Raw genomic sequence first — 18,137 nt, forward strand, 5'->3', positions numbered from 1 at the left:
CAGGAGGGAAGGGTTTTTAATAGGAAAGTGAACACAAGAACAAGGGAACACAATCTGAAGTTAGTTGGGGGAAATATCAAAAGCAACATGAGAAAATATTATTTTACTGAAAGAGTAGTAGATCTTTGGAACAAACTTCCAGCAGACGTGTTTGGTAAATCCACAGTAACTGAATTTAAACATGCCTGGGATAAACATATATCCATTGTAAGATAAAATGCAGGAAATAGTATAAGGGCAGACTAGATGGTCCATGAGGTCTTTTTCTGCCGTCAGTCTTCTATGTTTCTAGGTTTAGTATGCATACACCATCCAATTAACTATATTTTTTATCCTAAATGTGAGACATCCTCTAGATGTGCATTAACTTAATATCACTGAACTGGGTAGTTCTTCCACTACTGGCAATGATAAACAGCAGGCCATTTTTGATCCAAATATGCCTTCATCAGAGTCTCTCTGCATCTTTTGAAGGCTTTAACTTGAGCAGATTATTTATAATCATAGCACTGAGAAGAATTGTCATCACTTTCTCTACATCTCTCAGATAGATGATAGGTAGGCAGGTAGATAGTAGATGGACAGACAGACATTACTAGACAATTCATGACTCCCTTGGGCCATTATTTCAGAAATATTTCTTTGCCAGATTGTTCTTTAATTATGAGTCCTTAGATGAACTCACCTACAAGCAGAATTCATAGGGCTATCCCTTATTCTACTCAGTAATAAAACTCTCCTATCATTAACTAGTCCTTGAGGTTTTGTGGAAAAGGTGATGTGATAGTCCAAACTATGTATGACAGATACCGTATTTTTCGGAGCATAAGATGCACCTTAGTTAGGAGAAGACAATCAAGGAAAAAAAATTCTGCTTCTCAGCAATTTGTCTCCCAGCAAACAGTACAGATTATATACACCGTTTGTTGTATATTTCTGTGCATGTGTGCCTGACCTATAGAAATAGCAAAGATTTGGAGAAATGTACATTATCACAGTATATTAATGCCAGAAAGTTTTCTTAAATGTAGTCACACAAACATCTCCCAATTATTTAAATAGATCTACTTCAAACATGACTACGTCAAGGTTTAACTTAGCTGGAATTGCATTTTCTCGCACCTGCTAGTAGTGACTAGTTAGTGACTGTTGCCTGTTTATATTTGTGCTGTGAGGATCTGATGTCACTGTAGTAATCTTCTCTGACTTTAGATGATGTAAAATCAACTCCTGCTCTTCCCATCTAGCATGTTAATTCAGGAAGGGTGTTTTTGAAGTAGCTACTGCATGTTTAATCAGGGCAGAAATAGAGGTCGGCTCCGAGGTCTCTCCCTTGTGGGGTGCCTCAGGGGTCGGTCCTCTCCCCCCTGCTATTCAACATCTACATGAAACCGCTGGGTGAGATCATCCAAGGACATGAGGTGAGGTATCATCAATACGCCGATGATACCCAGCTTTACATCTCCACCCCATGCCCAGTCAACGAAGCGGTGGAAGTGATGTGCCGGTGCCTGGAGGCTGTTGGGGCCTGGATGGGTGTCAACAGACTCAAGCTCAACCCGGATAAGACGGAGTGGCTGTGGGTTATGCCTCCCAAGGACAATCCCATCTGTCCGTCCATCACCCTGGGGGGGGAATCATTGCCCCCCTCAGAGAGGGTCCGCAACTTGGGCGTCCTCCTCGATCCACAGCTCACATTAGAAAACCATCTCTCAGCTGTGGCGAGGGGGGCGTTTGCCCAGGTTCGCCTGGTGCACCAGTTGCGGCCCTATCTGGACCGGGACTCATTGCTCACAGTCACTCATGCCCTCATCACCTCGAGGTTCGACTACTGTAATGCTCTCTACATGGGGCTACCTCTGAAAAGTGTTCGGAAACTTCAGATCGTGCAGAATGCAGCTGCGAGAGCAGTCATGGGCTTACCTAGGTATGCCCATGTTTCACCATCACTCCGCAGTCTGCATTGGCTGCCGATCAATTTCCGGTCACAATTCAAAGTGTTGGTTATGACCTTTAAAGCCCTTCATGGCATCGGACCAGAATACCTCCCAGACCGCCTCCTGCCGCACGAATCCCAGCGACCGATTAGGTCCCACAGAGTAGGCCTTCTCCGGGTCCCGTCAACTAAACAGTGTCGGTTGGCGGGCCCCAGGGGAAGAGCCTTCTTTGTGGCGGCACCGGCTCTCTGGAACCAACTCCCCCCGGATATTAGAACTGCCCCTACTCTTCCTGCCTTCCGTAAACTCCTTAATACCCACCTTTGCCGTCAGGCATGGGGGAATTAAGACATCTCCCCCTGGGCATGTTTAAATTGTGTATGGTATGCTTGTGAGTGTGTCTGTTAGTATATGGGGTTTTCTTTTAAATCTTAAATGTTTTAAACTTGCTTGGATTATTTATGATTTGTTTTCTCTGCTGTGAGCCGCCCCGAGTCCTCGGAGAGGGGCGGCATACAAATCTAAATAATAAATAAATAAATAATAAAATAAAATAATTTATCATTATTATCTTTTTTACTCTTAAATTTTCACATACAGTAGTTAATTGTTAGCCCTACTACTTATTATCTAAATTGAGCAGAATTAATCCCATTTTTCATGCAGGTTCTCTGCCTCAATTACAATCACATTGAGTCCATTCTCCCAAGACAAAAGCCTTCCAATCATTTAACAAGCAGACAGTTATTACATCAGAAAGTGATGTCCAGTGGATATGGACAGCAAGGGTCTTCAAAAAGCAGCAGGTACACAGCCTTAATGTCAGTAACAAAAAGAAGATGTAGTTACTTGGAAAGAAGTGAACTCTACCTGGAACTGGAAGTAACCTCCAAGTAAAACATTTCTCCTCTAGGCCAGGTCAATTCTGGAGAAAAACCTTCTGAATTTGTAATAGGAAATTGCTGAGCATCAACCTAGTTAACTGGACACCCATGAACACTTCTTTAATCCCATATATGTTTTGAGTAATATTTTGTATTTTACGTTATATATTTCCTCGAAGGAGGCCTGGGTAATGCATAAGCCATGTGCCAAAACTGTTTTCAGCGGAAAAAAATTAATTTAAGCAGTCTGTTCTGAATGTGAAATGGCTTTTAAAACTCAGAATGAGGCATTTCAAATTCAAGCTAAGTAAAGTTTGAAAATTACTAATTGACTTAAAATTTTCATGGTTGGCAAGATGCTGCAACTGTTGGCTCTATTACTGGCTTGACACTCCACTACTACTATAGATCTCATTTATTTCTTCTTGAATTAATTGATAAGTCATGCTGCATAATGTTTAATGTATTCCTTTATGTTTAAACAAAGCATTAAGTAGATTCTTACTTGAGGAGAAAAGTAAATATTATATCCCAAGCCAGTACAGTGGTACCTCTACCTAAGAACGCCTCTACTTAAGAACTTTTCCAGATAAGAACTGAGTATTCAAGATTTTTTTGCCTCTTCTTAAGAACCATTTTCTACTGAAGAACCCGAGCCCGGAAAAAATTCCCAGGAAATTTGAGAGCAGCACGAAGGCCCGGCCAGTTTCCTGCCATTCCCCCTTTAATCCTGGCCATCTCGGGCTTTTCTGGGCTGCCAGAGGAGCCTTTCGGTGGCGCTTAAGGAGGCTTTGGCAGTCCAGTGTGAACGAAGCATTTTCCTTTCTCTGGACGCTTGGAGAGGGAATAAACCTCTACCAGCCCCCAGAGAAAAGGAACGCTTCCTTCGCTCTGGGCAGCCCAGAGCGAACGGAGCATTTTCCTTTCTCTGGGCGCTTGGAGAGGGAATAAACCCCTTCACGGTGGTGACTCCCTCGCACTGCCTCCGATGCACCCGGCACGAGGTTGCCTCCTGGAATGTCTAGGTGCAGAAAGGCAAAAGGGGGCGCTTCACTCCAGCTGGATCAACTCAGCCTCAGTCAAACCGAGGAGTCACCACAGTGAAGGAAAGCACCGGCTACAAAGCGAGTGAGCGAGGAGAGGGAAGCCCTTCAGCATGGGAAGACAGAGGAATCACGTAGCAGCAGCAGCAGCCTTTTGGTCAAAGGAGCGGAAGGTTCCCCCCTCTCGCCTGCCTGGGTTTCTGCCTCTAGCGCAGTATATGGAAGGCAGCCTCGCGACAGGTGTATGGGAGGCGCGTGCTCCTCTTCGCTGGCTCAGAGTCCCTCTTTTTTTTTTTTTAAGCCTTAAAGTTTTGGATTTTTAAAATTCCCTTCACCTGACTTTCTTCCTTTCGCAGTGATTGTCCTCCTCCTCCTCCTCCCATCCAAATTCTGAGTTTTTATTTCTTCCCTAATGGGTTTGCATGCATTACTTGCTTTTACCTTGATTCCTATGGGAAAAATTGCTTCCACTTACAAACTTTTCTACTTAAGAACCTGGTCATGGAACAAATTAAGTTTTTAAGTAGAGGTACCACTGTATTTAGTTCACTGCTATATGGTTCACATGTGCAATAACTAAGCAATTGCTTTGATCTCTTTTTTATTTATATTTATGTGCAATTCATTTGCCTGGAAAAGAGCCTGGAAAATCGTTGCTAGCTATAGATATTTTAATATGTTTTTCTGGTCAATGAACTGTTGAAGAAATGGAAAGAAGAAGAGGCAATAGTAGTACTGTAGTAGTAATAGTAATAGTACCGGTAGTAGTGCTTTTATTTGTTATTGAGCGTGTGATTATAATTAGGTCAGTACAAATATAAAAGCATAAATATTATAACCTATTGCAGTACGTTATACTATCACAGTAAAAATGATTCTCTAAACTAAAATATGCATCACATATATTAACTTCAGCATTTGCACATTCAGTAAAAAGGTGATTTTATTTTTTTAAAAACAATCAGGGTGCTAAGGAAAACAGTTTTACTTCTATTTTACACTGATGGGCAAGCATAATTAGAGAGGGTAGGAGGAATGGCCTTGAGGGACAGGAGGAAGAGTTGCTACCAAGATAACCATCAGATTAAAAAAAGAACTCAATGCAGGGCAGGAAGGTGACCTGAGTAAACAAGACTTTCCCTACTTCTCATGAAGATAAACAGGTGTCAATGCATTCAAACTTGCAAGATTCTGTTAGTGTAACTTTACAGAAAAAGTAGAACTGACATACATGACATTGGATTCTTAGTTTGATCTACTTTGAAGTGCTGACATAATTTAGTGGCAGTTGATTCCAAAAAGCCAGGCTAGGTAAGGAAAGACTCTTAATTGTGATATGACTTAAGTAGAACCAATTGACACTGGCCCAGTAAGGAAATAAATCATTGTAGGTGATTGTATGACTCATTGCCGATCTTTCAATCTACTGGATGTGCTAATATTCAGGGCATCATGTGTCGACAACAGCTTTTATACTGGCATTTTTCAGAAATTCTCATCAAGGTAAGATTGAAAAAATGTAGTGAAATGGAGAAAGTCTGGAACATATAGCTGGAGATATTGCCAAAATATTGCTAAGAGATCGTCATCATAAACTTTTTACAAAAGGTAAAATGTAATTTATAGCTATTTCCATTTTCCTTTCCAATTCCTTAAGGAAAAATGAATTTCCATGTCATTGTTTAAAGTTCATGTTTAGATTGCTGCATCATTTCCCACAATATAACAGGATGTATTAAGACCTAGCCTCGGTCCTGAAAAACTTTGCAGAATTTCATTTCCACATTCAGTTTTTACTTAGCTATTAATTCTGACTCAGACTCTGTTTTCATTTTAGGGACACAGGAGTCAACGAAAGCTTGCCTCCAATAATGGAGAGTTTAGAAGTTCTCCATTTGGGCTATAATGGAATTACAAATTTGGCCTTGTTACAGATTAGTAGGCTAAGGAATCTGAAGTTTTTGTTTTTACAGGGTAAGTAACAATAGCAGCTAATTCAATATCATGATTATGTATTTGTAGTTTCCTTTTGCATGAAAGCAGGTACATGGGGTGGCACATGGAGCAGAATATCATGAAAAAGACCACGGTTGTCTAGTACTTTAAAGAAGGATATTATGCACTGCAACAATATATTTCAAATACCAAATGAAAATGTGATCCCTAACAGTAATCCCTAAGGAGGATCACCATTAGATCAAATAATAACATGCTTTATAGGCACCATATCATAAAGCCTACATCACTAATCCAGATAATGTGTTTCATCAGGTAAGTTCCTTTATGATGCTATTATGGCATAATATCACAAACAGGTTGGATAGGAAAAAAGCCTATATCACCCCCCTTTCTCCTTTTGAGAAATTAGAAATATCCTCTCATAGAAACAATATTGAAAATGGATGGTTTTAATACTAAGTTCAGAAAATACCTCTCACCCCAAAGCCTTAGTGTTATCTTATGCCCTGCTGTCTCTGATAAAAAATAAGTTTGCAGACTTACGTACATAAGCAAAACCTGTGAATGGAGGTAAGATTGGAAAAGAGGTTTTAGCAGAGACATGGGTATGAAATGTGCATTACTGCCTTGATCCTCCCGCACCTTTAAAAAGGATGTTGCAGTCATAGAATTCCTACTTCAAGTCTAGCTGGGGCGGCATACAAATCTAATAAATAAATACATAAATAAATATTCAACATGAAAAAATATATCTGCCTGTTAGCCTTTGCCTAGGACAGAGGTAGGCCAAGTTGGCTCTTTTATGACTTGTGGACTTCAACTCCCAGAATTCCTGAGCCAGTCATGCTAGCTCAGGAATTTTGGGAGTTGAAGTCCACATGTCAAAGAAGAGCCAACTTTGCCTATCCCTGGCCTAGGAAAACGTTTCAGTTCTTCCTGTAAATATACATTTGGTATGCTTTCACATGTAAAGGAGATGTCACTTTTTTGTTGGTTAATTCCCACTTTTTAATTTAGAGCCTGAACACCTAATGTAGCATAGGAAAAACTCAAACTACAAAATAAAGAACCATATATTAGATTTATTAAATATTAAACATTAAAGAGAAAGCCAATTTGGAATAGGATTTAAGGTACCAGCCAGAAACTGGGGAAAAATGAATTCTACTGCAACCTAGGCACAAACCTAGATGGATGACCTTAGGCCAATCATTTTTGCAGCTCTAAGAAGCAGGCAGGGGTGTCAAACTTGCATTGTCACAACATCTCAAGACATCCTGCCTTTCCTCCTTTGCTCAGATGGGCGTGGCCAGCGCATGACGCATCCAGCCTGCAGGCTGCAAGTTTGACACCCCTAGTCTAGGCACCTGCTGACTTGAAGAAAAAGAAAAGAAAAAAGGGAAGGAGGGAGGGAGAGCATCAGGCCTGGAAACCATCTTGGATCTTCAGGCCTGCCACATTTAGTGCTGTGGGAAACAGGGAGGGAGGATTGGGTGAGTAGGGAGATATAGTCAAAGTAACATTCCTCTCTGCGAGAGTGATGGTCACTCTGCTCTGCAACTGGAGGTGGGGGAGGCACCTCCAGTTAGAACGGTGCATTGATTGGACAATGTGATGGATATATGGGTACTGAGGCAGGAACTTGAACTTTCTTTTGGGTGTGAACTGGAAGCTTTCAGATTTGGGTTTTCCCAGATGTGCCAATATATCATCTAATAAAATGGAACTTTGAGGAAACTCAAGCTTCTGAGTTTTCTTTCGTTTGGGGTGTTACTTGGAACCATGACAGAGGGAGGGAAGGATATTACTGTATTTACATGGGTTTAAAATCGTACCATATTTGTCTGTTCTCATGACATCATTTGCTTCCCATTATAGAAAGCCAACTTGATTAGCTTGGGATATTAATTGTTAACACATTTAACTAATTCATTGTTATTGTAACTATAGTTACAATACACATTATGGATTCAGCATAATAAGCCACCAGCTGCTGAATTTATATGACAGACAAACTTTGAAATAAACAAATGATATAGCCTAATTTATTTCACAAAAATATAAGCATGACTCAATTGCAGATCAAATAAATCCCACATTTATTCAGAGATACTTCATAAATGGGAACATTAAGTACCGCAATCAATGGAGGTTGCAAATATCCATTATCGAGACCTGATATTCAGTGGTATGTTTTGGGCTGAGTGAAGAGGATATAATTATTCTATAATATTTGTCCCTTTAATTATTTTCAGTTGTCCATTAGTCCATTGCATCTTTTCCCTATCCACTTTTGATTTTGGTGTAACAGGAAATGAAATCAGTCATATTGAAGGGCTCGAAGGCTTGCAGATTTTGCAGGAATTGGTGCTGGATCATAACAAAATTAAAGTTATCAGTGAGACTTCTTTTGCCAGACAGTGCTCCTTGCTGGCTCTTCACCTGGAGGAGAATCGTCTGCGTGAACTCAACAATTTGCTTCCCTTGGGAAGACTACAGAAGCTTTTCCTTGGTCTCAACAGAATTCAGGTACAGTAGGTCTTACACCTCAGCCTTTGCATCCTGAATATATTGCATTCTTCTAAATATATTTAATCTGTAGCTGCTTGAATTTTTGGCCAACATATCAGCTGAGTGAAATTTTGGAAGCTTTACTCCCAACGCATCTGGAGAGCATTAGGGCGGAGAAGGTTGAGATAGAAAGTGGTGTTTTCTTCATTACTTTATTGCAAAGGAGAGTGAATCAGCTGGAAATCCTACCACAGAAAGGATTATAACAGAGATCAGAATGTGAGGCCTGAAAAAGAGGGAAAAAATAGTGTACTAGGCTCCACAAATTGCATCTGGTCCCTGTCTATCCCCTCTTTGGCTCCTAGTATTGTTTGAAAATAGCACACAAATCTTTGGCACTTCTGGGGTTTCTTCATTATATTGGTCGAATTGTTGTCTCTTAAAAAACCTTTATCAGTGCATTGATTCTCTACTATGCATATAGCCATATGCCATGTTGTGTGACTGTGGATATATTTTTTACAGAAAATCTATACAGTACATGTTTAATAATGGTAATTAGGACCAGAAATTCCAATGCTAAGAGATGCTTTATATTTTACTAGCATCGTGTATATGAATAATATTGAATGTTTTTCTAACCTTTTATTCATGTATATTAATATGATTATATCTTCACATACCTACATTATGTATCAGACTAAACAAACAAACAAACAAATAAATGCAATGAATGATACACCATATCATGCAACAATCACTTAGTGATAGCAATTCTGGCAACCCTGTTGTTGTCATTAAGCAAATATTTTAGGTTGTTGAGTGGTCTTTGATAGCTTGCTCGTAAGACAGCTGTAATGTGGATTTGCCTCTGCTGGAGGCTGCACAGCTGGTCCACAATGACCACTGAATAGTTGGACATTACATGAAGATTACCTGTAAAATCATATTGAACAAAATTTATTTTTTTTTCATTTGGGGGCAGGATTTGGTCGAACTTGAAAAACTTGAATATCTTCCTTGTATTAAAGAACTTTCAATATATGGAAATCCAGTGAGTATGCTATTTTACACAGTAATATGACTTAAGTTCATAGTACCCTTTCTTTCTTTCCTCTAAATATTCCTAATATTCCTATTTAGAAAATGCTATATTACATGCTACATTAAGATTAAGGCAGCTTTCAGTGCCTATCCGCTTAGCATAACTGTTACAAATTTACTCAAGATATTAAGCATATGAATGTGTTGAAGTCTTTTCATAAATAGATAGTTAATCTGTTTTTAGGAAACTATGTAAATGAGTGGAAGGCAAGAAGGCAAAACTGCACAGGGAGTCCTTGATTTAACAAGAGTTCATTAGCAACTCTTCAAAATTACAACAGATGGGGTGGGGAGTGTCATATGACCATTTTTCACCCTTATGATTGCTTCAGCATCCCATGACCACAATTCAAACGCTTGGCATCATCTGACATGCAATCATGATGGTTGCTGTGTTGTGGGGTCATGTGATCACTTTTTTGTGACCTTCTGACATGCCAAGTCAATGGGAAAACCAGATTCACTCAGCAACCAGTTTACTAAAATAACACCTGCAGTGCTCATCATTACTTTCTTTATCAATATAACTTCTCTTTCAAAATAAGAACTGTTCCACAACACATTTAAAATGTATGTGATTTATTGTTATTGTTGCTGTTGTTGTTCTTATAAGGATTGCATGCATGCCTTTTAAAGTTCTACAAATAGATTGCCGTTTCAAGAATGTTGCATCTGACTCTACCCTGTGCTAATGTTAGAGGTGTTAATTTTGTTATAACTCTCTCTTCACTTTCAATTACGGTAAGTCAAGAAATTGACTTAAACCTTTGGAAAGGATGTGGATATGGAGAACCTGATGGTTTAGTGTAGGGGTGTCAAACTGGCAACCTGCAGGCCTGATGTGTCATGCACAGGCCATATCCAGATAGGTGTGCAAAGGCCAAAAAGTTGTGATACGTCACGTGATGTCATATGACACGATAGAGCTTGACACCCATGCTTTAGTGCCTGGATTAACCGTTTGCATCTCTCTTCCTTCCTTAGGTATCACGTAAGATTTCCCATCGCCCCCTCCTTATATTTCGCTTACCTAACCTTCAGGTTTTGGATGGCGTAACAGTTAGCCCAGAAGAGAGGGCAAGAGCTGAATTCCATTTAATAGAACAGCAAGTAAAGCATGGTTATTATACTTAAGTTTGGTTTGGGCTGTTACTATTTTGGGAAGAGTGAACCAGATTTGGTTCTGCCCGTTAAATACTGCTTTCAGAAAGTTCTCTTTCCCTCCCTCCCTTCTTTCCTTTCTTCTGTCCTTCTGTCCTTCCTTCCTTCATAATTCAGCATACTTTTGACACACAGCATGTGGGTTGTCACGTTTCATCAAGAATTTAAAGCTGGCATCACGGCAGATCAGAAATAAGAGTTGCAATTGTCTATTTAACAATACTGCTATCTTAAGCTATCTTACTCCAAAGATTATTGTTACCCCCTGGGTCCCTGTTACCTGCTCAGAAATTATCATCATTATATGCTCATTGACCTGAAATAACATCTTCTGATGAGGCTGGCAAGGTCAGCTTATTCTATTTTACTTTCCTGAAGCACTAAATGACTTTGAATGTATACTTGTGACTCACTTTTATTTTGAAGGAATCCATACTTGATGCTACCTTGTCACCTAGAGGCAACCAAGTGAGTCCTGCTGTGCTTAATTCATAGACAGCAAATAAAAATGGGGTGATTTCCAACAGACTTAATTGGTGAAGAGAATGAAAAAGCAAGGGAATGGGGTATAAGTTTAAGAGATTGAATGGGTGAGGATTTGGGAAGCAAAGAAGTAATTTGTTATTTATTTATTTATCTACCTATCTATCTTATCACATTTGTATATGCAACATACCTAATAAAACAATACATAAAAATGTTAAAACCAGTTTAAAATAAAATACAATCTCAAAAAGGCAGAAAAGTGTGCAGAAAGTGCATGAATAAACCATCATACAGCCATATAATAGCCTCTGTTCTATCTTGGGATAAACGTACCACTTTATTTGACAAAATTTTATCTTGGATCTGAAACTTCACAATTGTTTATGAAAATGTGAATATGCCATAACCTGGGTATAACCACACCTTATGTTTCTCAATAAATAAATCAAGAAGTGTTTGTGTTCCAATAACATTTTTACTCCATAATTATGTGTACTGTCTATAGGAACAAATAGCCTAACACTAGCAAAAGTTTTACATGGAGAAAATAATTCAATTAGCCCCTTATATAATACCAATTTTTCAAAGGAGGAAAGGGTGTGGCCAATGTCCCAGCGATATGGGCGTCTCCTGTGCTTCACAGGGAACCCCGAACCTCAGCTGTTAGGAGACTTGGAACAGAATCAAAACCAGGTCAGATCTGCCCTGGAGTGGCAGTGGAGAAGAGAGGCACCAGTCGGGAGTCTGCGGGGGTCAACAGCTAATGGAACAACTCTGTCGCCATAGCTGGGATGGCCACAATTGGATTCATTGAATAAGGAGATCATGGATTGACTGGGTGGCAAGATCTAGGTGTTTGTGCTAGAGAGAATGATAGCTAATTTGGTCTGGTGGTTAAGGCACCAGGCTAGAAACTAGAAGATTGTAAGTTCTACTCTTGCCTTAGATATAAAAATCCGGCATACAAATCCAATAAATAAATAAATTAAATAAATAAAGGTCAGCTGGGTGATTTAGGGCCAGTCACTTTCTCTCATGATATCAAGCTCTGATAACCAATAATCAATTCCTATCACAACCAAAACAGGCAAACCCTGCATTTGTGGGGGAAACACGGAGAAGAAGAAAAGAAAATTACATTTATTTAGTAATCTCCTACACTGTTTAACTCAATCGAATGGCTAGCTAATCTCAAATGCTTTCTTCCACTGGGGACTAATAATGTACATACAGTATATTTAAGTTGTGGTTGTGGGTTCCTTTTGTAAAATGGAAATTCTACTTCTTGAAGGAATAAAAGCAAAGACACAACAATGATCGATCCCATTCGAGACAATGATGAATCTGCATACAGATGGGAGTTTGAACAACTAACCTTGTGGGGCAACCGGAACAAAATGGAACTGAGCACACTCAAAACCGTAAAAATTGTGGTAGACTTTAGGAGAAACCCTCCCATACTTCCATCTCTTATAATACTAAATAACACAGTATCAACAATAGAGACTTTCAAATTTCTAGGTTCTACCTTATCACAAGATCTAAAATGGACACTTAACATCAAAAATGTCATCAAAAAAGCAGAACAAAATATATATTCTTTTTGCACCAACTCAGAAAGCTGAAACTGCCCAAGAAGCTGCTGATACAGTTCTACAGAGGAATTATTGAGTCTGTCATCTGCCCTGTATAACTGGTTTGGTTCTGCATCCCAACAAGACAGAGGATAATCAGAATTGCAGAAAAAACAATTGCTGCCAACCTGCCTTCCATTGAGAACCTGTATACTGCATGAGCCAAAAAGAGGACTGTGAAAATATTTACTGACCCCTCGCATCCTGCAGATAAACTGTTTCAACTCCTACCCTCAAAACAACGCTACTGAGTACTGCACACCAAAACTAGACACAAATTTCCCGAATGCCATCACTCTGCTAAACAATTCCCTCAACACTGTTAAACTATTTACTAAGTGTGCACTGCTATTAATCTTCTGATCATTCCCATCACCCATCTCCTCCCACTAATGACTGTATGACTATAACTTTGTTGCTTGTATCCTTACAATTTATATTGACTGGTTCCCAATATGATTTGATTGCCTTATATGTACCCGGACTATCATTAAGTGTTGTCCCTTATGATTCTTGACGAATATATCTTTTCTTTTATGTTCACTGAGAGCCTGTGCACCAAGACAAATTCCAAATCAAACTTGACCAATAAAAAATTCTATTATGTTCTATTCTATTCTAGTGTGGCAAAAGGGGGAGCATTATTTCAAAGGGCATAACTTGCCATTTTCAGACTGCTCTACGTACAGGCTGGCGTCACCAGGATATCCTCCATTTGAGTTCCAGCATATTCCTCAGTCTTGAACCAACTTGTTCTTGCATGCTGCTTGGCCTTTTTCATCCATTTCATCAGTTTTCCAATCCAGATTTTTATGAGATGTAGGCATAGCTGACTTCTAACAGAATTTTCAGGTTTTAAAAAAAAAATCTTCTAAAGGGTTTCAGTGAGAGAAAGGCAAAATACTCTTGTCCAGTTGTTCAAGATAGAACATGAACAGGGCAGAAAGTACTGTCAAAACCTACTGGGGTCAGAACACAGATTTAAGCTGTTAGTGCTTGCTAATGTTTATAAGGAAAGTGCCACAACTCAGTGATAAACTGGATGTTTTCAATGTATAAGATTCCAGGTTCTGCCCCAATTATCTCCAGGTAGGCTGGAAAAGTCATCATTTGCCTGAAATATCAAGAGAGCTAATGCCAATCAGGTTAAGGTTGAATTAGATGGCTCTCTTCCCCAGCAGAAACACTATTGCTCTAATCAGGGCTTTCATCTGCTTGCATGGGACTACTGCTAAAGCAGACTCCAGAAAATTCATTATTTTAAATAAATTAGGAATCAGTTTCTGGATTGGAAGGTAACTGAGGTGAAGCAGAGGGAGTTCATCCATTTTTGCACAGATATTTTTTCAAAATTATCTAGCAACCTGCTGTGGAGGTGGCTGTTTAATTATTAAATATCATATCTCCACCTCAGAAGAAATAAATGTATGGGAAGTTGTCAGAAAGAGGATAAACTTGCATTCAGACTTAGGGCAGAATATCAGAAAAGTGGGAAGTGCATTTTTTTTTTACAATAAACACTAAAGCAAACTTGTAGTCCTGAAATGTTCCAGTTAAATCCTATAAGAAAGAAAAAAATGTTAATCCAAAAATATAGAAACTTGGAGCCTGATAAGATTTCTGAAAGTTTGTTAAAAATAATAAGAGTTTATTTTCACTGTTGTGGATTAAAAGTCAGTTTTAAAGGAATATTATCTGCTTGAATATATTTGAAATCATTAACAAGTTTTTTTTCAGAATGTGAAAAAACACCCAAAGAGTCAGAAATATAGAATGGCACAAAATAATAACCTCTTCTTGGAACAACTGCAGTGTACTTTCTTTTTTAAAAAATGTTGAAAAAGAATATCCATGAGGGCTTGATAGATAACTTTGTAGAATAGAGACCATCACTAAGAAGGCTCCTCTGCATCTAATCTGAAAAAAATCTATAGCTCTGGTTCAGAAATAACCATCATTAAAGTTGAGTACTTGGATTTCACTTTGAAAAAAGTCCCTGACAAGATGATTAATATTTTCTTTCTTTCTTTCTTTCTCTTTCTTTCTCTCTTTCTCTCTTCCTTTCCTTCTTTCTCTTTTTCTTTCTTTTTCTTTCTTTCCTTCTTCATCCCCATCCATATCTGTCTGTCTGTCTATTTATTGGATGCCTGGTGACTGCCTGGACAAGTCCTTGCAGTTTTCTTAGCGAGATTTCAGAAAGTGCTTTATCATTGCTGCCGCCTGAGAGAGAATGACTGGGCCAGGATCACTTATCTGGTTTCATGCCTAAAATGATACTAGAATTCACAATTTCCCAGTTTCTTGCTTGATGCTTTAATGACTAGACCAAACTGAATCTCAGTTTAGAGTAGTGGATAGAAGAAACTTAATAAACAAAATGGAGACTACTTCTGTCCTCCAAAATCCCCTGCAATCCTATCTAAACCAAAGAACAGAAGCTTTCTTACCAGTTTGCAGTACAGCTCAAGGGCAACCCTTACAAGGGAATTGTAACCTAGAGAAACCCCAAGACTCCATCATCTATCAGTTGAATATTCGATCTCTTTTAACAGTGGGCTTCCACAGCTCTGCTGCCCTCTTGAAAGGACCACTTTGCATAACCCCATACACTGACAAAAACCTGTCTCCCTCCCCCAGAACTGGCCAGCAATTCAGATCCCTAGGTTTTCCTGCCTTGTATTCCCCAAATTCTATTCAAATCTTTTTCCATTGTCCCTCTTTCTTGTAAAGCAGAATGTTCAAGCATGGGCCTACAGCATTTTAATTATTTTTACAGGATGTTCAAGACTAGATTATACTTTATTGCTTCTTATTTCCTCATGTAGATTCTTCCTTCTGCCAATTCTCCAATAGAGTGTGGATTTCCTGGCCTCTTACCTTCTTTCCCCAAAACATGTCCTTTGAAAATTGCCAATATGAGTCTTTCAGGAGCAATCAGCCAGGCGTATGTGGCCGAGTTTGGTTTTCCCTATACTATTGATGAAGTGAATGGAAGCGAGGTTAACAAAAGTAAGTATAAGTGGACTGGTAGGCTTCATTTTGTGCTGCGTGTCAAAAACGTTGGCTCCTGTCAATGATTTCTCATGGATTTGGACAATTCACTGGGGTGGTTTTGGGTAACTGGACTTTGCAATGGAATCATGAGATGGTAAATTTGATTGGTTGAGGATTGAAGTAGGAATTGCCTGACATATAAGATAGTGACTGGAATGGGAACCTAATTACCCTAATTTCATATCTCAATCATCAGGGCAGAAGAGTTAAGCAAATGTAAGTCCATCTATCCAAGGGTTTTACATAGTTGTAAGGACAGTTTTGTACATTACAATCTTGTATATATGAGTTTTCTATGGATGAGATAAGCACACATTCTTCCAATCCTCTGTTGACCCTGATCTTAATTTGAGGCTTACCTGCCCCAGAATGTCACATTAGAACATGTAGACATAGTAATAATTACCCTCATGTAACATATTAAGTGGGGGGGGGGGAGTTCTTACCAGGACTTTTCCCCTTCTTTAATTGTGAAAACTTCCCAGTGTCATTTTGTAGTCCAGCAGCTTTCTAAAAAAAATTAGATAAACCAAAAATATGATGAATTAATATTACTTTAGGTGAACTTTAAAAATATGAATTCCATTTCTGAGTAGATGACTTAAAAAGAGCAATGGAATGGACAGAGTCAGTTTGGTATAGTGGTTAAGGCACCAGGCTAAAAACTAGGGAATAGAATCTGTCTTGGACACAAAGTTAAGTTTTGTTTAGTTTACTGTATTGTCATTGCCCATGGTACAACAAAATTAAATGTCATCTTCAGTGTACATTATAACTATTTTAAAAAGCATACATCTTTCACATTCTGTATAATAGAAATTGAAAACCCAACATTCAGTAAAGGGCTACCAAAATTTTTACTATCACACCATGGGCGTGGTTTATGCAGAACGCCCTGCATTTTCTATCAACATCCTTCAGTGCAAATTGGGTGCTCTGGGTTGGAGCTCCATTTTAGCTACCCCACTGCGTTCCCCCCCCCACGTCCAGGCAGTAGCCCACCCCTGCTGATATTGCACCATACCATAGAATTCAACATGGCTATTGCCCTGGGATAGAAGCTGTTTTTCAGCTTATTTGTTCTTGTTTTTATTATCCTGTACTGTCTGCCAGATGGTGATAATTCAAAAAAAGAATGCCCAGGATGAGATGGATCTTTAAGAATGTTTTGAACTTTCTTAAGGCAGCAGGAGCTATAAAGCTCTTCCAAAGAGAGGAGAGGGCAACCAGTGATCCTCCGGGCAATAATGTTAACCCTCTAGAGTGCTGTTCTATCTGCCACTATGCAATTGGCAAACTATGCACAGATGCAGTAAATTAAAATACTCTCTATAGCAGTGATGGCGAACATTTTTTCCCTTGGGTGCCAAAAGAGTGTGCATGTGCACTATTGGGCATGCGCAAGTGTCCACACCCATAATTCAATGCTTCGGGAGGGTGAAAACAGCTTCCCCCGCCTCCCTGGAGGTCCTCTGGAGGCCAGAAATGGCCTGCTTCCCAACTTCTAATGGGCCCAGTAGACTTGTGTTTCACCCTCCCCAGGCTCCAAAGGTTTCTCTGGAGCCAGAGGGATAAAAACACCTTCCTTCATTCCACCAGAGGCTTTCTGGAAGCCAAAAATGCCCTACCAGAACCTCTGTGCAAGCCAAAAATAGCTGGCCGGCACACACATGCACATTGGAGCTGAGCTAGGGCAACAGCTCGGGTGCCATCTGATAGGGCACTGTGTGCCACCTGTGGCACCCATGCCATAGGTTCGCCATCACTGCTCAGTGGTATAGCAGTAGAAGGCCACCAGCAGTTTTTCTTTCAGTTGTTGTTTCCTGAGAAGTCTCAGGTAGAATAATCTCTGCTGGGCCCTTTTGACCAGTGCTGCAATGTGAGTGCCCCAGGTGAGGTCCCCTTTATGATAACACCCAGAAAACTGGCCACTTGCTCCACTCGGTTTCAATTGATAAGCAGGGGCTGAATGTTTGATCTATTCCTTCTATAGTCCCCTATATAGGGCCTATAAGCTCCTTGGTCTTATTGATGTTAAGGACCAAGTTATTATCTCCACACCACGAAAAGCCAGCCAAATACATTGACTTAGTCACTTTCTTAGCCCTAGCAAGCAGGCTGTGATAAACCACTTCTGAAATCTTGCCAAGGAAACTGCAGAGACTAGTCCAGGCTGTCACTAGGATTCAACACTGATTCAAAGGCACCCAAAAAAGATGTGGCAATTGGAACTGCCATATTGGGTTCTGTGAAGGTGGATGATTATGAAATGGCAACAAAGATACATACCGTATGTTGTGTCGGGGTCTCTGGCAGACTCCTCCCAAAAATTCACAGGTACAAATTTCAGACACACACGTTTGA

General features: G+C 39.5%; 1 protein-coding gene across 14 annotated transcripts in view; it reads left to right on the top strand.

The window, feature by feature from the left end:
• The window catches only part of LRRC9 (leucine rich repeat containing 9), a 71,067-nt gene that overhangs the window by 45,746 nt on the left and 7,184 nt on the right, over window positions 1-18,137 (top strand). For 4 of the 14 annotated variants that reach the window (XM_070750376.1, XM_070750403.1, XM_070750393.1 and 1 more), the window contains 6 exons: window positions 2,604-2,743; window positions 5,702-5,838; window positions 8,135-8,352; window positions 9,320-9,388; window positions 10,423-10,548; window positions 15,545-15,728. In XM_070750376.1, coding sequence (XP_070606477.1) covers window positions 2,604-2,743; window positions 5,702-5,838; window positions 8,135-8,352; window positions 9,320-9,388; window positions 10,423-10,548; window positions 15,545-15,728 — 874 coding nt within the window. Of the gene's footprint in view, window positions 1-2,603; window positions 2,744-5,701; window positions 5,839-8,134; window positions 8,353-9,319; window positions 9,389-10,422; window positions 10,559-10,716; window positions 10,799-11,025; window positions 11,188-12,376; window positions 13,336-15,544; window positions 15,729-18,137 lie in introns of those variants that run through there. The other 10 variants (XR_011558997.1, XR_011559001.1, XR_011558998.1 and 7 more) reach the window with 8 other exon arrangements.

Source organism: Erythrolamprus reginae, chromosome 1 (genome assembly GCF_031021105.1).
Source record: "Erythrolamprus reginae isolate rEryReg1 chromosome 1, rEryReg1.hap1, whole genome shotgun sequence".
NCBI classification, from domain to species: Eukaryota; Metazoa; Chordata; class Lepidosauria; order Squamata; family Dipsadidae; genus Erythrolamprus; species Erythrolamprus reginae.